General features: G+C 38.3%; 1 protein-coding gene across 1 annotated transcript in view; it reads right to left on the bottom strand.

Moving 5' to 3' along the window:
* TEX264 (testis expressed 264, ER-phagy receptor) overlaps positions 1-24,092 on the bottom strand; it is a 128,093-nt gene that overhangs the window by 92,515 nt on the left and 11,486 nt on the right. The window contains exon 2 of the mRNA XM_053721117.1: positions 13,369-13,590. Coding sequence (XP_053577092.1) covers positions 13,369-13,590 — 222 coding nt within the window. The remainder of the gene's footprint in view (positions 1-13,368; positions 13,591-24,092) is intronic.

Raw genomic sequence — 24,092 nt, 5'->3', positions numbered from 1 at the left:
GTGCTCAACTAGAAAAGATTGACATAATAAGTCTCAATGACTTTTGAATATAGGCTGCCGAGGTGCCTCTTCTTTAAAGGGACATGAAACCCAAGCATGTTCTGCCGTGATTCAGATAGAACATACAATTTTAAGCAACTTTCCAATTTACTTCTATTATCAATTTAGCATCATTCTCTTGGTATCCTTAATTGAAGAAGCAGAAATGCCCTACTTTGAGCTTGTTAAACTCATCTGTAAGCCAATGGCAAGAGGCATACATGTGCAGCTACCAATCAGCAGCTAGCTCCCGGGTCCTGAGCATTACCTACTGTAGGTTTTCTTTTCGACAGAGGATATCGAGAGAATGAAGCTAATTAGATAATAAAAGTAAATTGGAAAATTGTTTAAAATTGTATGTTCTATCTGAATCATGTAATACAATTTTTTGGTTTCATGTCCCTTTAAAGGGACAGTCTACAATAGAATTGTTATTGTTTAAAAAGATAGATAATCCCTTTATTACCCATTCCCCAGTTTTGTATAACCAACAGTTATATTAATATACTTTTTACCTCTGTGATTACCTTGTATCTAAGCATCTTCTGACAGCCCCCTGATCACATGACTTTTATTTATTACCTATTGACTTGCATTTAGTACTGTGTTGTGCTAACTCTTAAATAACACGTTATCTATATGACCCACATGAAGTAGCAGTCTCCTGTTGTGAAAAGCAAATAAAAAAAATCATGTGATTAAGAGACTGTCTGTAGTGGCTTAGAAACAGGCAGAAATTTAGAGGTTTAGAGGTTATAAAGTATATTAATATAACAATGTTGGATGTGAAAAGCTGGGGAATGGGTAGTAAAGGCGTTATTTATCTTTTTAAACAATAACAATTTTAGTGTAGACTGTCCCTTTAAGATGAGCTTAACAAGTGTCCATAAATGTATTCAGAATATTTTCACACATTGCTGCTATGTTAATTTACTGTAAGACGACAAAAAAAGTTGTGATTACAAGGTTTTATGTTCCTTAAAGGGAACCCACATTTTTTCATGATTCAAATAGAGCATGCAATTTTAAATAAAACTTTCCAATTTATTTCTATTGTCTAATTTGTTGCATTTTCTTTGTACACTTTGTTACAAAGTATACCTAGGTAGGCTCAGAAGCTGCTGATTGGTGGCTGCACATATATGCCGCTAGTCATTGGCTTTCAGCTAGCTCTCAGTAGTGCATTAAACAAAGGATACCAAGAGAATGAAGCAAATTAAATAATACCACTAAATTGGAAAGTTGTTTAAAATTGTTTGTTCTATCTGAATCATGAAAGAACATTTTTGAGTTTCATGTCCCTTAAAGGGACATTATATTTATATGCTAATATATAAAAACAGAATTTATGCTTACCTGATAAATTACTTTCTCCAACGGTGTGTCCGGTCCACGGCGTCATCCTTACTTGTGGGATATTCTCTTCCGCAACAGGAAATGGCAAAGAGTCCCAGCAAAGCTGGCCATATAGTCCCTCCTAGGCTCCGCCCACCCCAGTCATTCGACCGACGGACAGGAGGAAATATATATAGGAGAAACCATATGGTACCGTGGTGACTGTAGTTAGAGAAAATAATTCATCAGACCTGATTAAAAAACCATGGCGGGCCGTGGACTGGACACACCGTTGGAGAAAGTAATTTATCAGGTAAGCATAAATTCTGTTTTCTCCAACATTGGTGTGTCCGGTCCACGGCGTCATCCTTACTTGTGGGAACCAATACCAAAGCTTTAGGACACGGATGAAGGGAGGGAGCAAATCAGGTTACCTAAACGGAAGGCACCACAGCTTGCAAAACCTTTCTCCCAAAAATAGCCTCCGAAGAAGCAAAAGTATCAAATTTGTAAAATTTGGCAAAAGTGTGCAGTGAAGACCAAGTCGCTGCCTTACATATCTGGTCAACAGAAGCCTCGTTCTTGAAGGCCCATGTGGAAGCCACAGCCCTAGTGGAGTGAGCTGTGATTCTTTCAGGAGGCTGCCGTCCGGCAGTCTCATAAGCCAATCGGATAATGCTTTTAAGCCAAAAGGAAAGAGAGGTAGCAGTCGCTTTTTGACCTCTCCTTTTACCAGAATAAACAACAAACAAGGAAGATGTTTGTCTGAAATCTTTAGTAGCCTCTAAATAGAACTTTAGAGCACGGACAACGTCCAAATTGTGTAACAAACGTTCCTTCTTTGAAACTGGATTCGGACACAAAGAAGGTACAACTATCTCCTGGTTAATATTTTTGTTAGAAACAACTTTCGGAAGAAAACCAGGCTTAGTACGCAAAACCACCTTATCTGCATGGAACACCAGATAGGGCGGAGAACACTGCAGAGCAGATAACTCTGAAACTCTTCTAGCAGAAGAAATAGCAACCAAAAACAAAACTTTCCAAGATAGTAACTTAATATCTATGGAATGTAAAGGTTCAAACGGAACCCCTTGAAGAACTGAAAGAACTAGATTTAGACTCCAGGGAGGAGTCAAAGGTCTGTAAACAGGCTTGATCCTAACCAGAGCCTGAACAAATGCTTGAACATCTGGCACAGCTGCCAGTCTTTTGTGCAGTAAGACAGATAAAGCAGAGATCTGTCCCTTTAGAGAACTTGCAGATAATCCTTTCTCCAAACCTTCTTGTAGAAAGGATAGAATCTTAGGAATTTTTATCTTGTTCCATGGGAATCCTCTGGATTCACACCAACAGATATATTTTTTCCATATTTTATGGTAAATTTTTCTAGTTACAGGCTTTCTAGCCTGAATCAGAGTATCTATTACAGAATCTGAAAACCCACGCTTTGATAAAATCAAGCGTTCAATCTCCAAGCCGTCAGTTGGAGGGAAACCAGATTCGGATGTTCGAATGGACCCTGAACAAGAAGGTCCTGTCTCAAAGGTAGCTTCCATGGTGGAGCCGATGACATATTCACCAGGTCTGCATACCAAGTCCTGCGTGGCCACGCAGGAGCTATCAAGATCACCGAGGCCCTCTCCTGATTGATCCTGGCTACCAGCCTGGGGATGAGAGGAAACGGTGGGAATACATAAGCTAGGTTGAAGGTCCAAGGTGCTACTAGTGCATCTACTAGGGTCGCCTTGGGATCCCTGGATCTGGACCCGTAGCAAGGAACCTTGAAGTTCTGACGAGACGCCATCAGATCCATGTCTGGAATGCCCCATAATTGAGTTATTTGGGCAAAGATTTCCGGATGGAGTTCCCACTCCCCCGGATGGAATGTCTGACGACTCAGAAAATCCGCTTCCCAATTTTCCACTCCTGGGATGTGGATCACAGACAAGTGGCAGGAGTGATCCTCCGCCCATTGAATTATTTTGGTCACTTCTTTCATCGCCAGGGAACTCCTTGTTCCCCCCTGATGATTGATATATGCAACGGTCGTCATGTTGTCTGATTGGAACCTTATGAATTTGGCCTTTGCTAGTTGAGGCCAAGCTCTGAGAGCATTGAATATCGCTCTCAGTTCCAGAATGTTTATCGGGAGAAGAGACTCTTCCCGAGACCATAGACCCTGAGCTTTCAGGGATTCCCAGACCGCGCCCCAGCCCACTAGACTGGCGTCGGTCGTGACAATGACCCACTCTGGTCTGCGGAAGCTCATTCCCTGGGACAGATTGTCCAGGGTCAGCCACCAACGGAGTGAATCTCTGGTCTTTTGATCTACTTGAATCATCGGAGACAAGTCTGTATAATCCCCATTCCACTGTTTGAGCATGCACAGTTGTAATGGTCTTAGATGAATTCGTGCAAAAGGAACTATGTCCATTGTTGCAACCATCAATCCTATTACCTCCATGCACTGCGCTATGGAAGGACGAGGAACAGAATGAAGTACTTGACAAGAGCTTAGAAGTTTTGATTTTCTGACCTCTGTCAGAAAAATCCTCATTTCTAAGGAATCTATTATTGTTCCCAAGAAGGGAACTCTTGTCGACGGGGACAGAGAACTTTTTTCTTTGTTCACATTCCATCCGTGAGATCTGAGAAAGGCTAGGACGATGTCCGTATGAGCCTTTGCTTTTGACAGGGACGACGCTTGTATTAGGATGTCGTCCAAGTAAGGTACTACTGCAATGCCCCTTGGTCTTAGAACCGCTAGAAGGGACCCTAGTACCTTTGTGAAAATCCTTGGAGCAGTGGCTAATCCGAATGGAAGTGCCACAAACTGGTAATGCTTGTCCAGAAAAGCGAACCTTAGGAACTGATGATGTTCCTTGTGGATAGGAATATGTAGGTACGCATCCTTTAAATCCACGGTAGTCATAAATTGACTTTCCTGGATGGTGGGTAGGATCGTTCGAATAGTTTCCATTTTGAACGATGGTACCCTGAGAAATTTGTTTAGGATCTTCAAATCCAAAATTGGTCTGAATGTTCCCTCTTTTTTGGGAACTACGAACAGATTGGAATAAAATCCCATTCCTTGTTCTCTTATTGGAACTGGATGTATCACTCCCATCTTTAACAGGTCTTCTACACAATGTAAGAATGCCTGTCTCTTTATTTGGTTTGAGGATAAGTGAGACCTGTGGAACCTTCCCCTTGGGGGTAGTTCCTTGAATTCCAGGAGATAACCTTGAGAAACTATTTCTAGCGCCCAAGGATCCTGAACATCTCTTGCCCAAGCCTGAGCAAAGAGAGAGAGTCTGCCCCCCACTAGATCCGGTCCCGGATCGGGGGCTATCCCTTCATGCTGTTTTGGTAGCAGTGGTAGGCTTCTTGGCCTGCTTACCCTTGTTCCAGCCTTGCATTGGTTTCCAGGCTGGTTTGGGTTGTGAGGCATTACCCTCTTGCTTAGAGGATGCAGAATTAGAGGCTGGTCCGTTTCTGCGAAAGGGACGAAAATTAGGCTTATTTTTAGCCTTAAAAGACCTATCCTGTGGGAGGGCGTGGCCCTTTCCCCCAGTGATGTCTGAAATAATCTCTTTCAATTCTGGTCCAAATAATGTTTTACCTTTGAAAGGGATGTTAAGCAATTTTGTCTTGGAAGACACATCCGCTGACCAAGACTTTAGCCAAAGCGCTCTGCGCGCCACGATAGCAAACCCTGAATTTTTCGCCGCTAATCTAGCTAATTGCAAAGCGGCATCTAAAACAAAAGAGTTAGCCAATTTAAGTGCGTGAACTCTGTCCATAACCTCCTCATATGGAGTTTCTCTACTGAGCGACTTTTCTAGTTCCTCGAACCAGAAACACGCTGCCGTAGTGACAGGAACAATGCAAGAAATTGGTTGTAGAAGGTAACCTTGCTGTACAAACATCTTTTTAAGATAACACCTCCTTAAGCAGTGCGCGGAGATGTTCTAATTTAAATTTAAATGTCACAACATCAGGTTCAGCTTGATGAGAAATTTTTCCTGAATCTGAGATTTCTCCATCAGACAAAACCTCCCTCATGGCCCCTTCAGATTGGTGTGAGGGTATGTCAGAACAATTATCATCAGCGCCCTCTTGCTCTTCAGTAATTAAAACAGAGCAATCGCGCTTTCTCTGATAAGTAGGCATTTTGGATAAAAGATTTGCTATGGAGTTATCCATTACAGCCGTTAATTGTTGCATGGTAATAAGTATTGGCGCACTAGATGTACTAGGGGCCTCCTGTATGGGCAAAACTGGTGTAGACACAGTAGGGGATGATGTAGTATCATGTTTACTCACCTCATTTGAGGAATCATCTTGGGCAATATCATTATCTGTGGCATTACTGTCCTTACTTTGTTTGGACGCTATGGCACAATTATCACATAAATTTAAATGGGGAGACACATTGGCTTTCATACATATAGAACATAGCTTATCTGAAGGTACAGACATGTTAAACAGGCTTAAACTTGTCAACAAAGCACAAAAAACGTTTTAAAATAAAACCGTTACTGTCTCTTTAAATTTCAAACTGAAAACACTTTATTACTGAATATGTGAAAAAGTATGAAGGAATTGTTCAAAAATTACCAAAATTTCACCACAGTGTCTTAAAGCATTAAAAGTATTGCACACCAATACTATTTGCTGAGACCCAACCAAGCCCAGAGGGGAATACGATACCAAATCACGCCTTCTAGAAGCTTTTTTAGTGATTCTTAGATCCTCACACATGCATCTGCATGCCCTGCTCTCCAAAAACAACTGCGCAGTAATGGCGCGAAAATGAGGCTCAGTCTATAACTAGAAAGGCCCCCAGACTAAAAAAGGTGTCCAACACAGTGCCTGCCGTTTTTTAAACGTTCCCCAAGATTATAAATGCCAATTGTTAGCTAGAATCTGAATAATATGCCCCAATAAAGCAATCGATTTAGCCCTTTTTAAGCCCTTTATTCTTTTATGTTTGACTAAGAAAATGGCTTACCGGTCCCCATGAGGGGAAATGACAGCCTTCCAGCATTACTCAGTCTTGTTAGAAATATGGCTAGTCATACCTTAAGCAGAAAAGTCTGCTAACTGTTTCCCCCAACTGAAGTTACTTCATCTCAACAGTCCTATGTGGAAACAGCAATCGATTTTAGTTACTGTCTGCTAAAATCATCTTCCTCTTACAAACAGAAATCTTCATCCTTTTCTGTTTCAGAGTAAATAGTACATACCAGCACTATTTTAAAATAACAAACACTTGATAGAAGAATAAAAACTACATTAAAACACCAAAAAACTCTTAACCATCTCCGTGGAGATGTTGCCTGTGCAACGGCAAAGAGAATGACTGGGGTGGGCGGAGCCTAGGAGGAACTATATGGCCAGCTTTGCTGGGACTCTTTGCCATTTCCTGTTGGGGAAGAGAATATCCCACAAGTAAGGATGACGCCGTGGACCGGACACACCAATGTTGGAGAAAGTGATGCAGCGCAACTGTAAAAAGCTGACAGGAAACTCCCCTCCACCTTATACTAGTGTACATCACCTGCATGTTTCTGCATTGTTTATGTATGTACATTTTGGGTATGTGCGGTACATCAATGTGTATGCTAGGGGCGAATTACGCCCCCCTCACAAATTTAGTCTCTTTCTTGTTTTTCCTTTTGTTTTGATACGCAAATGACCATATGTGTATTTCTACTGTATAACAAAACCCTTGCTCTTAAAGTGAAGGTAAAGTTTTACCTATTTGTAAACACTATTGTATTAGTCATAGTGTAAATAAATAGATCACTAACTTTTCCCCCAATACATTATCTATTTATATAAAAAAACTTGTTTTATATTTATCTTCCATTACGAACCTGACTCCTCCTAACAGATACTTCCTTATTTTAGAGTGAGTGACGTATAGAGCGGTCTCACCCGCTCTATACTTGTCTACAAAGTGCGTTCACGAGGATCTAAGTTACCTGCGCATGCGCATAGCGGCGACTACTTTTCAAAAATCATTGCTTAATCTAATTAAAATAATGATAATAACATTGTTACTAACTTTCAATAAAATGTGGTGCCCGTCAGGATTGGTGCCATAGATAGAAACAAATGTATTATGCCGGCTATTCAATAATATCAATACGCATGCGCTTAATGGGAGCGCGCTTGTCTTGCAAGCCAAGAAAATATTTCTGAACGCGTGCGCAGATCATCCAGGAGGCGGATGACGTAGATTGACGACCGCCTAACGGCCAGAATTTCAATAGGCTGCTTCAAAAACGTGACCTGACAGAAAAAAATAAATAAAAAAGGACGGGTTGAATTTACAAAGCAAAAAAAAAGTAAGTATAAACAGCGAAAAGTCAGTTTAGACTAATAATTAAAAAAAGTGATGAATGAAACTACTATTCAATTAGGGCAACAATTATAATAAGATATTGAAATCAAGTCAACTTTACCTTCACTTTAAGCATATATGTTTGTATTGACTTGATTAATTCTCAATAAAGCTCTTTGAAAACTAAAAAAACAAAAAAAAAAAGCTGACAGGAAAATATCACCTGAACATCTCTATGTAAAAAAGGAAGATAATTTACCTCCCTATTTCCTCAGCTCACCAGAGTAAGTTCTGTGTAAAAAGTTATCTTTCAGTTACTGCTCAGCTGCAGGTTAAAAAAAAAAAAAAAAAAAAGGAAAAAATGAACAGCAGCCAATCAGCATCAGCAGTGCTGAGGTCATGAACTGTGATGTCATGAGATTTCATAGTAAACCTCCTTAAACTGAATAGGGAAATAACACGAGTGTGCATGAGGCACGCTCCCTTTCAGGTCCCGGAAGAGGCACACTGATTTCTCCTTTACAATGGGGTGTGAATACTAAGGAAATTTTAAAGGTAAAATATCTTTATTTTTTACATAGAGATGTTAAGGTGATATTTCTAGTCTGCTTTTTACAGCTATGCTGCATCATTTTCAAGTGTTTCAACATTTGGGTTTCATGGCCCTTCAAATAAACTAAGAACACTGTCTATTTAAAAGACCTAAATTAGTACTAGCAAAGGAAAGTGATTATCCTCTACACTTATGCACCATTATAAGTTGTCCTTAATTTCCGTACAAGAATTAGATATTTACAAAGTGAACATTTTTTTAACCCTCTACTGAAGAGGAGCAATACAGATGGATGATGTTTTCTGTCTCGCTTACAGGTTGTGGAAGTGAAAGGCAGGAGATGAGAGACAAATCTATGTTCATTGTCGCTAAGCTCTGAAAGCAAGAAATTAATACAGTAAAAGCCTCTACTAGTTTGTAAAACTCAGAACATAAGATGCAACAAAAGATGTGTTGGGGGACTGTTGTGCTAATGTATTAACACTGATACACTTTTTTTAAAACGATTTCCCAATACTCGCTCTAAGCTTAAAGGAACAGTCTAGTCAAAATTAAACTTTCATGATTCAGATAGGGCATGCAATTTGAAACAACTTTCCAATTCACTTTTATCATCAAATTTGCTTTGTTCTCTTGGTATTCTTTGTGGAAAGCTAAACCTAGGTAAGCTCAAATGCTAATTTCTATGCTGTTGATGGTCGCCTCTTATCTCAGTGCATTTTGACTTTTTTTTTACAGTTAGACATTGCTAGTTTACGTGAGTCATATAGTTAAAGGGACAGTCAACACCAAAATTATTGTTGTTTATAAAGACAGATAACGCCTTTACTACCCATTCCCCAGCTTTTTACAACCAACATTGTTATATAATATACTTTATAACATTTAAACCTCTAAATTTCTGCCTGGTTTCTAAGCCATTACAGACATAGTGCAGAATTATATAACATTATATTAGCCTTATCTTTATAAAACATAATATTCCCTTTGATTTTTTTAAAACAATGACAGTTTTTCAGACCCGCTCTCTGTGCTCTTCTGAGCGGGTCTGTTTTTTTTTACACAGCGCATCGGGACAGCTGTATAGTCACAGCCCGGCCCGACAGCGCCTTTATACTCACAGCTCGCTCCTCCTCTGTCTGACAGCAGGAGCGAGCTTGCACTGTGTATAATGGCGCGGTCGGGCCGGGCTGTGACTATACAGCTGGCCCGATGCGCTGTGTAATAAAAACAGACCCGCTCAGAAGAGCACAGAGAGAGGGTCTGAAAAACTGTCAATGTTTTAAAAAAAATCAAAGGGAATATTATGTTTTATAAAGATAAGGCTAATATAATGTTATATAATTCTGCACTATGTGCATAATTATATAACATTATTTTGAGGTTTACTGTCCCTTTAATACAACCATGTTGGTTATGCATAGGGGTGACCATATTGCCACTTTAAAAAGGGACACATATGAAAAATACATATGTCAGGGCTGTTTCCAGGGGCTGTTTAAAGAAATGTTTTATATAAGAACCCTGACACCTTATGGAAAATTGGGGAATGGGTAATAAAGGGATTATCTATATTTTTAAACAATAACATTTTGGAGTTGACTGCCCCTATAACATTGTGCTCACTCCTGTGGAGTTATTAATGAGTCAGCACTGATTGGCTAAAATGCAAGTCTGTCAAAAGAACTGAGATAAGGGGGTGGTCTGCAGATGCTTAGATACAAAGGTAATCACAGAGGTAAAAAGTATATTAATATAGTGTCGGTTACCAATCAGCAGCTCCCAGCAATGCATTTCTTCTACTGAACCTACCTAGGTATGCTTTTTATCAAAAGATACCAAGAAAATAAAGCAAATTAGATCAGTGAATGACAAATATGTTCAAAATCTAGAAACCGGCCCAAAAAATCTATTGCTCAGGTATTTTTTGTTAGGGTGCATCGCAGTCCATTAAAAAGAAAAAATAAAGAAGCAAAAACAAAGAAAATGCACTGGCAGTAGTGAGGATAACGATAATAAAGTTAATGGTATCAAAATAAGGACATTGGACTTTTGCTGCTAACAAATGCGGAAAAAGGCGGCTGCAAGCTTCATTCAGTTCTTTTTGGAGCCCGGATTTGATCTTGTGAAAGTGCAGCACACTACGCTTTGGGCAAATCCAGATCTCAGTGTGTTGCACTTTCACAAGATTATATCCAGCTTTGAAAGGAGCTGAATGAGGCTTGCAGCCCCCTTTTTTTGCATTTGTTCGGAACCCAAAGTGCACAAATGCGCATATCTACTGCATATATAAAAACAAAAATGGCTTTGGCATCAGTGGCAATTACAATTTAAAAACAAATGTGTTGGCTATAGTGAGCATTTAAAAAAACTGCACTATCATCAGTGGGTATGTGTAACTCAAGTGTCCAGGAAAACATGGCCGAGGTGGCAAACCCTAGCAGCCAATCAGAATGCTAGTCCTGAGACTTGCAAGGAAGTGTTCATCTGGCATATGCAGGCACAGTCATGTTATTTCCCTTCTTAGTTTAAAGAAGTTTAATATGAAATTTTGTAAGACTTCAGTGAAATCTCATTAGATCACAGTAAAGTGTGACCTCAGCACTGATGAGGCTGATTTTTTTTCCCCCAAGACGCAGCTGACTGTAGCTAAAAGTATAACTGTTCACAAAGCACTTACTATTGTGAGATGAAGAAATGTTGAGGTAAAATATCTTCCTTTTTTACATAGAGTTCAAGTGATATTTTCATTTCAGCTTTTTACAGCTATGCTGCATCACTTTCATGTGATTTAGCATATGAGTATTATGTCCCTTTAAGCTTAATTATAATCAAAAGGAACTACCTCTATCTTGTAACGGTTCACTTCTCAGCGTATAGGAAATGTTCCACTGTGAAGGATACTGGTATCACAAAAATGCCTTCCAAACCTTACAGAATAAACTCTTTATAAAAACAGTCCACTCTAATACATGCAAATAAAAAACAAAACAAAACTAGATACCTCATCAACATAAAAATAGTGATACATGTCAGTGAGACAAAATACTTAAAGGGACATAATACTCATATGCTAAATCACTTGAAACTGATGCAGTATAACTGTAAAAAGCTGACAGGAAAATATCACCTGAGCATCTCTATGTAAAAAAGGAAGATATTTTACCTCACAATTTCCTCAGCTCAGCAGAGTAAGTTCTGTGTAAAAAGTTATACTCAGCTGTTGCTCAGCTGCAGGTAAAAAAAAAATAAAAAAAATTAAGAAATGAACAGCAGCCAATCAGCATCAGCAGTGCTGAGGTCATGAACTCTTTTACTGTAATCTCATGAGATTTCATAGTAAACCTCCTTAAACTGAATAGGGAAATAAGATGAGTGTGCACGTAAGCTCGCTCCCTTAGCTGTCCCGGGACAGACATACTGATTTGCTGCTTAGAAATCCTTTACAATGGGATGTGGCTACTGAGGTATTTTTGAGGTAAAATATCTTTCTTTTTTACATAGAGATGTTCAGGAGATATTTTCTAGTCAGCTTTTTACAGCTATGCTTCATCACTTTCAAGTGTTTCAACATTTGGGTATCATGGCCCTTTAACAAAGGAGTCCCTGAATTCTGTATGCTGGGCTGAGGTGTAAGTGAAAAATATAGACCACACCTCTAGAGCGGCCTTGAAGAGATATGAAACCCCAAAATTGTCTTTTGTTTCCAGTTTACTTCTATTATCAAAATTGCTCTGTTCCCATTATATTCTGTGCTGAAGTTATACCTAAGTAGGCATCTGGCGCACTACATGACAGGAAATAGTGCTGCTATCTAGTGCAAATAGATACAAATCTAGCAAAACTTCAGTCATATAGTCCACAATACACGTGCACACTCCTGAGCTTACATCCCTGCTTTTCAACAAAAGATGCCAATAGAAAGATTAAAATGTGATAATAGAAGTAAATTAGAAAGTGCTATCAAATTGCATGCTCTATCTGAATCCTGAAAGAAAAATGTGGGGTTTCATGCCCCTTTATATACCTCACAGTAAGCCCTTGGAGACTCCTTTCCTTTTACTTTACCACATAAAACATACATGCACATATTTACTTTACCATATAAAACATACATGCACATATTTTCCTTTACCATACTAAAACATACATGCACATATTTTCCTTTACCATACTAAAACATACATGCACATATTTACTTTACCATATAAAACATACATGCACATATTTTCCTTTACCATATAAAACATACATGCACATATTTACCTTTACCATATAAAACATACATGCACATATTTTACTTTACCATAATAAAACACACATGCACATATTTTACTTTACCATATAAAACACACATGCACATATTTTACTTTACCATATAAAACACACATGCACATATTTTACTTTACCATATAAAACACACATGCACATATTTTATTTTACCATATAAAACACACATGCACATATTTTATTTTACCATATAAAACATACATGCACATATTTTACTTTACCATATAAAACACACATGCACATATTTTACCTTACCATATAAAACACACGTGCACATATTTTACTTTACCATATAAAACACACATGCACATATTTTACTTTACCATATAAAACATACATGCACATATTTTCCTTTTCGATACTAAAACATACATGCACATATTTTCCTTTTCCATACTAAAACATACATGCACATATTTTCCTTTTCCATACTAAAACATACATGCACATATTTTCCTTTTCCATACTAAAACATACATGCACATATTTTCCTTTACCATATAAAACATACATGCACATATTTTCCTTTTCCATACTAAAACATACATGCACATATTTTACATAACTTATTTTGGAAGCACTTTTCCTAAGTAATTGATTTTGCGTGTTGCTGGTGGCTGATTTTGTTGTGCGAGATCTCACATATTGGGCACCTCACTTAGCTATAGATAGATTCTATTAATGTTCACCCCTGACACCCCAATAGATTCTACCCTTGATCCCTTGCCAGGAATGTGGCAATTTCATATCCCTTTAAACTGGTTCTGATTTCAAAACATTTTTGTCCTAGTTTCACCTTGACGTAACGCTCCAACGCTGGATGCACACGGGTTGTTGCAAGCTGTATGGAGAAGGGTGTTGTGTACGGGAAGGTGGCCATGACTGCGTGGCTCACTTCTGGCAAAGCGCAGAACTTATATCCATGTTTGCGGAAGATGCGGACATGATCAGGAAGTGGTTTTTCATCCCCTTCGCAGAGAATACTACCCACGATGTACCTGCAGAACTCCACCGGCACCTAGGGATAGAGACACAAGGATAAGTGAGATTTACCACCATGCACAAGCAATCACAGCTGTCAATAATTGTCTGCAACAAGTGTGAAAACAACTGCAAGAAAAAGCTGGTTAAAGGGACATTAAAGAGAGTCATAAAACCCAGGAGATAGAACATTCAATCATAAGAAACTTTCCACTTTACTTCTATTATCAAATGTTCTTTGTTTTCTGGTTATCCTTTGAAGAAAAGCAGGAAGGTAAGCTCAGGAGTGTGCACGTGTCTGCAGTACTATATAGCAGAACTTTTGCAACAATGTTATACATTAGCAAGAGCACTAGATGGCAGCACTGTTTCCTATCATGTAGTACTAATGTTATACATTAGCAAGAGCACTAGATGACAGCACTATTTCCTGTCATGTAGTACTAAAGTTACACATTAGCAAGAGTACTAGATGCAGCACTATTTCCTGTCATGTAATACTCATGTTATACATTAGCAAGAGCACTAGATGGCAGCACTATTTCCTGTCATGTAGTACTAATGTTATACATTAGCAAGAGCACTAGATGGGCAGCACTGTTTCCTATCATGTAGTACTAATGTTATACATTAGCAAGAGCACTAGAGGGCAGCACTATTTCCTGTCATGTAGTACTAATGTTATACATTATCAAGAGCACTAGATGGCAGCACTATTTCCTGTAATGTAGTACTAATGTTATACATTAGCAAGAGCACTAGATGGCAGCACTGTTTCCTATCATGTAGTACTAGTGTTATACATTAGCAAGAGCACTAGATGGCAGCACTGTTTCCTATCATGTAGTACTAATGTTATACATTAGCAAGAGCACTAGATGGCAGCACTATTTCCTGTTATGTAGATCTCCAGACATGTGCACGTTACCTATCTAGATATCTCTTCAACAAAAGTATAACATGAGAAAAAAACAAATTTAATAATAAAATGGAAACTTTTTTTAAATTGCTTTCTCTATCGGAAAAAAAAAAAGATTAAAAAAAAATTGGGTTCCATGTCCCTTTAAACACTAACAATGTATTATGCATTTAAAAAAAACACACTATTTCACTGTCGGAGGTGGTTATTTTTTTTATGTATTTACACACACAATATATATATAATTAATTGATTGATTGATTAAAGATTGAAATTCCTGCGCTAGGTCCCTAGGTGGTCTATTACAGTGCTATATGACTATAGAAGCTTCTAAATAGGTATAGCAATAAACCAATGTGTGTACCTTCAGAGTAGATAATTAAATACACAAATAAGTAAAATCAATATGGTTAAAGTCCAGAAAGTGGCAGTAGATGAATATCACAAGTAGGGAGTCTCCCCAAGACTCCAAGGAAAGTAATGCAAAGAAAAGATAGAAGTTCAGCGCCAAACTTAAAGGGACAGTCTAGTCAAAATTAAACTTTCATGATTCAGATAGGTCATGCAATTGTAAACAACTTTCCAATTTACTTTTATTATCAAATTCCCTTGGTGGTATTTTTTAAAAGCTAAACCTAGGTAGCCTCAAACTGATTTCTAAACCATTGAAAACTGCCTCCTAGAACAGAGCATTTTGAACATTTTTCACAGTTAGACAGTACTAGTTCATGTGTGTCATATAGATAACATTGTGCTCACTCCTGTGGTGTTATTTAGGAGTCTGTACTGGTTGGCTAAACTGCATGTCTATCAATAGCAGTGAGATAAGGGGGCAGTCTGCAGAGGCTTAGATACAAGGTAATCATAGAGGTAGAAAGTATAAAAGGATTATCTGTCTTTTTAAACAATACAAATTCTGATGTAGACTGTCCCTTTAAGGCAGTTGTATTGAAGTTAAAATGTTAGTAATGAATAAATTCTGGGGTGATGACTCCAACAGGTTTTACCACATATGGATTGAGGTAAAATGTATTAAGTTAAACCTTTTGGGGTCATCACCCCAGCATTTATTAATTACTGACATTTTAACTTTAGTAAAACTGCCTCAAATGGGAAAAGTCCATTTAGTTTGGGTGCTGAACTTCTATATTTTCTTGGTATATCTAGTACTGTGCAAAAGTCTTAGGCCACCATTAGATTTGTTGTTTTAGTAAAGTTTTAATGACCATCCATATTTATTTATTAAAATACAAAATAGAAAATACAAAAATGATGGAAACAAAATTATAGAGAAAAACACAATTTTCAGAACAAAATGGCTTCTTTAGGCAGAAGTCAGTATTTAGTGTGACCTCCCTTGGCACTAAGCACAACTTGAACTCTTTTGGGGAGACTATCCTGAAATATTCTTTTGGTATATTATACCAGACTTCTTTCAGCACTTCCCAGAGTTCTTCTTTAGATTTAGGTTTTCTTTTATTTCTTTCTCTATCCAGGTGATCCCATACTGCCCCTATAATATTCAGGTCTGGACTCTGTGGAGGCCAATCCATGACTGTCAGCCTGACTGCGGTTCTTGTGTTTTGTGAAGAGACTCATTTGGTTAAGAGACCTCCACTCCTATGTATTCTAGAACGCTTACCTGCCACATTAGCCCGATGGACCTACCATATCTATCATAACAGACCGGAGCAATACAGTCTTCGAGCTGGAGTGGGCTGATTTAAAAAAAAGACTACCTAACTGTGCAAAGCCTTGGTATATCCCATGCAAGTTAATAATTATTCTGTTTTTATATGTTAGAAGAGTTTGATATGTGTAATTTGAATTAGTATGCATTATTTATGCATGAGTGGATGTACATAATGCTGCGTGTTTAATTGATACGAGGGGCTGACATGACACATTTACTTTAAAAATCTGCCTTGTTATTTACTATTTTATTGTTAGTCTCACCCAATCTTCAGTCCCCATATTTGTAAGTACAGTCTCCTTAAGTAATTTTACCCTAGCATCTAAATAAGAGCGGCTCCTACCATACATCTTCATATTGAGATTATCATCTATATACATTGAGCGTCTTTTCTCATATATCTTCATATTAACATTATCATATGTTTACATCATATTCTTATATCACTTGCTCTATACTTTTAACGCTAAGGTCCAAGAGAAACCGCGACAAGTAGCTAACGCCCCATACTTTACCAATTTAGGTTTCAGGTAGGTCCAAGAGTGACCCTTTCTGCCATACGGGGAAAACAAGTTAAAAAAAAATTAAAACCGAGGTTTCATTGTTTTATGTTCTAGACATCTATATTTGCTAGAGGATAGTTGTTTACATAGTTATTCTTTTTTCTTATGTCTAGTGCAGTTTAATAGTAACAGAAAATGATATTGCTGTCTACATGATTCATTTTTAGAACATAGCACTGTAGCCTATGAGAACAGATGTTTTCGCATAGCAGGGACTAACCTACTATAGAATTTATATTACCACTCCTTGATATAGTATCACACAGGATACGATATAACGCAAAAACAGTGATTAACCCCTTTTAAACCACTAACCAAAAGACCCATGATTAATCCATCTTCCATTTCTAACAAGTACCCTTAGCACCACCTGGATAGCTGCTGTCTGCTCTTCCACCCATACACAGTGTAGCCTTGGCAGGGCACCATGCACTAAGGAATAGGTAAGAGTTTTGGACCTGACTGCCACATGACCTTACAATGCAAGGAGAAACAGCACAAAGGGGGAGAAGTTGGAAATGAAAAATGCATTTAGCCACTGAGAATACTGTGGCTGGGGAGGTAAGGGAAGCCTGTGATGGCCCTAAGTGATATATACATCAGCCAGGCAGTTTGTTCAAGCAGTGGGACACACTACAAATGGTCGAGGACTAGATATCAAGGTAAGACCCAACACTAACTCTTGCCCAATCTCTTGCCCAATGGACAGCATTCGAGGAGTGAGCACTGGATTATGATTTTCAGTCACTATGGCGACCACCTTCCTCTTTTTATTGAGCCGAATCTTACATAAATATTGCTCTCTTACTATACCTGGTCGTATCTTTTTAATTCTTCTCTAAAGATATAAATGTGTGCAGGACCAGGTAGAGCTAAAGTATTAAGAAGTAAAAGAAAAAGGATGTTTGGGAAAATAAGTCAAGAGGAAGCAGCAGCAGCATAAAATAAGAATTTTTTACTGCACTATTACTTGCTATGTGTTTAAAGAGGTTAAAACCACTGTTAACGTCAGCTTCAGATTAGCAACACACTACTGGTCCTTAGCTGAATTGAGCTAATCTGGGCCATTACATAGGTGTAGCCGCTAATCACTGACCATGTACAGATCAGAAGTTTATTACTGCTCCAGAGCCGACATTAACTATGATTTGTATCTGTTTGTAGGATCACCTGACATCAACCTTGCTATATAATCCCTCATTAGAAAGAGGAGACTCTTCTCTTTCGAGTTAAGGATCACTTTTACCATTTTAAATCACATATGGTGGTGTTAGTGTACGTAACAGAGCCATGTGAAACCCTAAACTTTTGTAGTAGACAGGTGATTGCTATTTCTGTGGCAGTTACATTTCTACTTAAAGGGGCACAAGACCCTTCATTGGAAAGATGGTTATCAGCCTACTTGTGCACTTAGGAGCCACTACTCCCCAAAACCCACTAATGACATGGATTTGAAATCAGTCCTTGGGCTCATGCCCTACCTTGATGACTGTAGGGCGAGATAATCACTTTAAAAAGCCCATACTTAAAACACTCTTGAAATCAGAGGGAAGTGTAACCCCACCACACCCCTGTAAAGATCAAGGGTGCAAGATAGTGCCCACCCTTCATAAAAAAAAAATCTCCAGTGGGGTCAAGACAACTGTGCCCTCATTTGAAAAAGTATATAGACTTAAAAAAAGGAGGAGATTTATGCCCCCTTCCCAATCGTACAAGACTGCATGCATTATTTTTATTTCAAGTGACCACCATATTTGTTGCTTTACAGCAATCTTCTGCATCTTAGAGGGACATGCCTCTTTCAAATGTTCCTCTATGTCATGGCATGACAAACCCAGGTGCCAGGAAGCCACTGACTTCCAAGGCACTCATGGGTATCTTTACTTCCCTCTTGTCAGGGTGTTCTCCCTGTTGTGTTTGCCATGTGCTGCTGGCAATTTTACTCACCTCTCTTCCTGGCTTGGTGCATTGTGGGGGATGCTGCTCATTGCCTGCACTTCCTTTTATGGCCAGACTAATGTGCATCATCCATGTGAGACAGGATGCAGTCTCAGAATTGTGATGTCATCACTTATTATTTAAAGGGCCTCTGTTCAGTATGCTTTGCCTTTGCGTTGTCTCAGACCTGTTTGTGAGAGCTCCTGTGTTTTACCTGGCTGCCTGACGTCCTTCCTGGTTCCTGATCCCTGTCTTGTTCCTGACTCTGCTGTTTTCCTTGCTCCTGATTGCGGCTCGTCTGACTATTCGCTTTGGCTCCTGACTCGGCTCGTCTGACTACCAGCTCTGGTTTTGACTCCTGGCTTGTTATTTGACTTGTGGACTTTTTATTATTTTTTGCTTTTAATAAAGGTGTGATTATTTTTGCACTTCTCGTCTCAGTCTGATTCCTGGCACCCTGACACCCACTGCACCTACAATTTAGTTTGGTGAGGCTGGATCCTTTCTAGGCATCCAAGCTGTGAAATAGAAATCCAACTTTTATTGTGTTATTATATAATGTATGTGTATATGTAAAGATAGTGTGTTTATGTATTTTATGTGTGTGTATACAAGTATATATACACATGATTGTGTGTAATTTTACACGGATTACCAAAAGTTTCTGGCTTCTAAATGCATGTACTGGCACCTTGATTGTGAACAAATTTGGCAAGCCCTGCATGTGGTACAGGGGCCAGGAAATTGCTCCAGAAGATAACTCCCCAACTAGTAGTACAAACAATAAAGGAGTTCCCCTGCCTCTTAGCACTTCCTCACTGCATGTGACATCATTGTGATCTGGGGTGAAACAATGAGGAGGTCCTTTTTCATTCTTCAACTCAACTAAGGAGGAGAAGGGGGTCCCCTAACTCATTAAAAACTCAATTAGTTTTGGTAAATCAAAAAAAGGTAATAAACAAGTAAAACTGATGCAGCTGTAAAACGAATCAGAAAGATTTACAAAATAATACTATTGTTACTGTGTTACGTGGTCATTGACAAAGTTACAGGAGAACAAAGTAGATTCCAGCCACCAAATTTCTTTAAAAGAACCTTTATTTCCACATAGGGTCTTCAGCAACAAACATACAACGTTTCAAGCCTCAACAGGCTCTTAGTTTATATTAGTTTATATTTATATAATGACTAAGAGCCTGTTGAGGCTTGAAACGTTGTATGTTTCTTGTTGAGGACCCTATGTGGAAATAAAGGTTCTTTTAAAGAAATTTGGTGGCTGGAATCTACTTTGTTCTTGGATTGTTTAGGACCGGGCAAGTCCTCTATTCCGTGCCCCATTGAAAAAGAAAAACAAAGGTGTGCTGTTTTCCTAACTCCCTGGTATATATATATATATATATATATTGTAGCCACCAATAAGCAAGTGTAAACCAGGTTCTAAACCAAAAATGCTCTGGCTCCTAAGCTTTACATTCCTGCTTTTTAAATAAAGATAGCAAGAGAAAGAGTACAAATTGATAATAGGAGTATATGAGACACTGAATTTGACACACACCACCCATTTATATTCTATCTATTTTATATATATATATATATATATATATATATATATATATATATATATATATATATATATATGTGTGTGTGTGTGTGTACAGAAATATCACCATGCATGTTACACTAACATTTGACACCTGGGCTTCTGTCCCTGTTCTGTTCCTTAAGCTTCCCTAGGCTCCTTTTCAGCTATAAGCAACAACACTCCCCTGAGGATCCACTCATATCTGCACCCAGGGTTGCCAGGCATCCCTTGTTTTAAGAAACGACTATTTATGTAGAATAGTTATGCTTAAAAAATTACTGATATCCAGGCTAAGACAATTTTTTAAACTTAATAGTGTGTGACCATGTTTTTACGTGGCAGTGAAATCACCCCCTTAATAGCCAAATGTGAACTAACCTTTTGATCATAATTTAACCCTTTAATCATCACACGTGGGCAATTAAAAGGTTAAATACACTGCTTCATAACGTACACAAAGCAGTGATTCAACCACTTGATTGCACCTAGCAGGAATAAAGTGGGTGCTTGCCTGTGATGCTTTCCAATATGGTGGTTAAAATTAGAACTAAAATTTGCATTATGTCACATGCAATTCAAAACATGAGGAAGGAAGCCATTTTGTTTTTAAATCTAAAACAACAAACAGTATGGTAAGAAAACCTTAGGGGTAACTGGTGCCTAACCACCTCACAGCCCTGACACTGTTCCTCTGTGTGTTTGTTACTGGACTCCCCCACCCCCCTCCCTCCCTTTCATTTAAGGACTCGGGTCTGTGGAGGGTGAGCTGGAGGTTCCTGGGGTAACTATGTATTTTTACTGTTCTTCTTATTGTTGTTTGCTTATGGGGGTGTTTTTGTTGTTGTTTTTTTTTTTCCTTCCAAAAAAGTTTGACAATGGATCCTGTATCTTACATGACATATGTATTGCCCGCTGTTGTGTTCAGCTCAATTGCACTATTTTACCTCATATTATGGATATTGATTCCTATGTATATGTATAACACACTGCAACTTGTATCTTGGCTCTTGATTGTTGTGAATGTATTGGATTTTCTTTATAAATAAAGATTTTTAAAAAACAACAGTATGGTGATTAATTAGACAAAAAACACTGGGTTCACAGATTCACGCTTCAGGACCACGTTTTGAGAGGACATGAGCCCTTCATTAACAGATTTTAATCATAATTTTGACCCTTGTTTTTCTTTAAATCTTTAACGTACCTTCCCTTGTCATATTCTTACCTTTGCACACATGAATTTCATTTCAAAGATAACACTTATTGAATCAAAACACTAATATTATTAGATTCACCTGTTTGCTCCAAACTGAATAGATCAACTGCAGTTTCCGGTTAGGTACAGCAGTGATCTGCGGGTCCTAAGCGTAATTCTACTACGTGTTTAACCCCTTAGCAGGGTTTAAACACACAGTGGTGTAAGGTCACTAGTAGGGATGTGCATTTGGCATTCATTAATAGAAACAAATGCCGAGGGGATTGGCTCGTGACGTCAACACGCAATGCAAGCCAGCCAGGAGCGGCCGCGACAGCCGGCGCGCTTACTCTCCGCTGACGGCAAGGCTCACGGCCCAGGTGGAGACCCCGCACAAGGAATGGTCTTCGGTGGAGAGTGGGCAGGTGTAGTCGTTGCCCAGTGGTTTGCAAGTGATCCAGCTGAGGTTGCCACAGGTTGAGCCGCTTGGATAGTCCTAGGTCTTCAGCTGTTACTTCAGACCCGACTGAGTGGAGGTGCCTGAGGGATTTCGGGGGGCAAGGACATTGCTCCATACCCCTGAGCAGGAGGCCTCTCCAAGCCCCCAATAATTGAGGATTACGGCCAGGTATTCTTCTATCAATAAGGTACTATCTAAACACGTATCTTTTTATGAGTGAACTCTCTTTATGTGTAGAAGAGACTGCTATGCTGCTTCATTTGAGTGTGAAGAACTAAGCTTACTCATGGGAGTTTACTAAAGTTAATGCGTTACGGTGGGCTGGTATGAGCAATTCAGCTGAGGAACTTTAAATTGTTATAACTGAACTGGATATGAATTGACATTGCTTAACTCTAATCTGGCTGTATATTCTGGGACTCGCACCCTATTGCTTTGTATGGGCCGGCTTAAAGGGCCACTGTAAGTAAATATTTTCTATGCCTGTTACTAACTAACTACCCTAAATACGCTTTTTATCAATAGCATTTCATTAACATATCTCTACCATATATCAGAAATCTTGTCTGCAAATTTAATTGTTTTCCAAACCCACTCCGTGGGTATCCTGTTGCTCTGTACCAATCCGTTTACAATACCTAGGTTTCAAAATGGCGCTTTAAACACAATTTCATTGGTTTAAGTATTTTGAACACACAGTGCTGAAAAATAGTGGGCAGGATAACGTGACATAATCGGGAAATAAAATATATAACTTTTATAACGTTATGAAACTTTGTTTTGGATAAAATATAGGTCAGTAGGTTTTAATTAATGTTTATTAACTTTAATATGTTAGTTGATTGGCTTAAAAATTATAACAGAAAGTAATCCTTTAAGTAAGTCAGTTGGGGAGTTTTTAAGCAGTTATAATTCCAATGGACACAAATTGATACTGCTTAAAGTTAAAGCTTGTTAATTATGTTGGGGACCACATCCTATTTCTTTAGTAGGCTTAGTACCCGCATGTGCTGAAAACAGTAATTCATTCAGGTTTTAAAAAGCCTACTGTGTGTTTATTAACATTATTGTCACTAAAAGGAAAGCTAAAACCTAGAGGCCTATGGATAAATATCTCCATCAAACAAAAATGTCTCCCAAACTAAAAAATATGGATAAAAAAGTTAATAAGGCCATTAATTCTCCTAATAAATCAACTATAGAAGAAAAAATAATTGATTCCCACTGGTGCACTCTGATATAGCTAACGCAGGTATCAGCTTTGATTATACCAAAAATAGAAGAAATCCATAAAAGATTAGATGTAATCGTGGGAGAAATCAGGGCACAGGTGGATAGAATAAATCAACTGGAACAAAGAGTTTCTAACTGTGATGACCTTCAAAACTCTATGGAATTAAAGCTTGAATTCTTATTAAAGCAAAATACAACTCTATCTAATAGAATAGAGGACATTGAGACAGAGGCAAGACGTAATAACCTACGTTAGATTGGCTTACCCGAATCCCTAAAGTCTCAAGATTTAAAGAAATTTGCAGAAGAGACTCTCCCACAGCTGCTAGGTATACAACAAGAGAAGGATCTTTTCACAGTGGAAAGAATCCATAGAATGGGAAGAGAACCAGAATCTACACCACAGTGGCTGAGGAAACCTCGCCCAGTAATCGCAAAGTTTCTGAACTTTCAGGGAAAGGTGGAGCTTCTTCAAGTTTTTAGGAAACAGCAGAATCTTCAGTTTAATGGAGCAAAGATTCTCTTCTTTACCCAGCTAAGCTAAGAATTAAATCAGGTTCAATTTTTTTCATTTTTGAATCCCCAGAAGCAGCTCAAACTTTTTTGGATAATGAAACAAAACAATAATGTTGGTTTAATGAGAGTCTTTGATTTATTGTATTTTGGCTGTTTTTTCTTTTTTCCTTTCCTTTTTTTGGAAGGAGCCAAGTTAAGTCAAATTTTTTTCTTTTCTTTTTTTGAATTTCCAGAAGCAGTTCAAACTTTTTTGGATAATGAAACAAAACAATAATGTTGGTTTAATTTTTTTTTCTTTTCTTTTCTTCGTCCTTTTGGGCCATGTTTTATTGTCCTTGACTATAGGCACGTATTTATATTTATCACTTGGATGTTATTATTAACTTATTTTTTTAATAAATGTGTGAGGTTCAATGTTTTGTCAATAAGTGTCACAGGGA

The sequence above is a fragment of the Bombina bombina genome, chromosome 7 (genome assembly GCF_027579735.1).
Source record: "Bombina bombina isolate aBomBom1 chromosome 7, aBomBom1.pri, whole genome shotgun sequence".
Lineage (NCBI taxonomy): Eukaryota > Metazoa > Chordata > Amphibia > Anura > Bombinatoridae > Bombina > Bombina bombina.
This window is presented reverse-complemented; position numbering and strand designations above follow the sequence as displayed.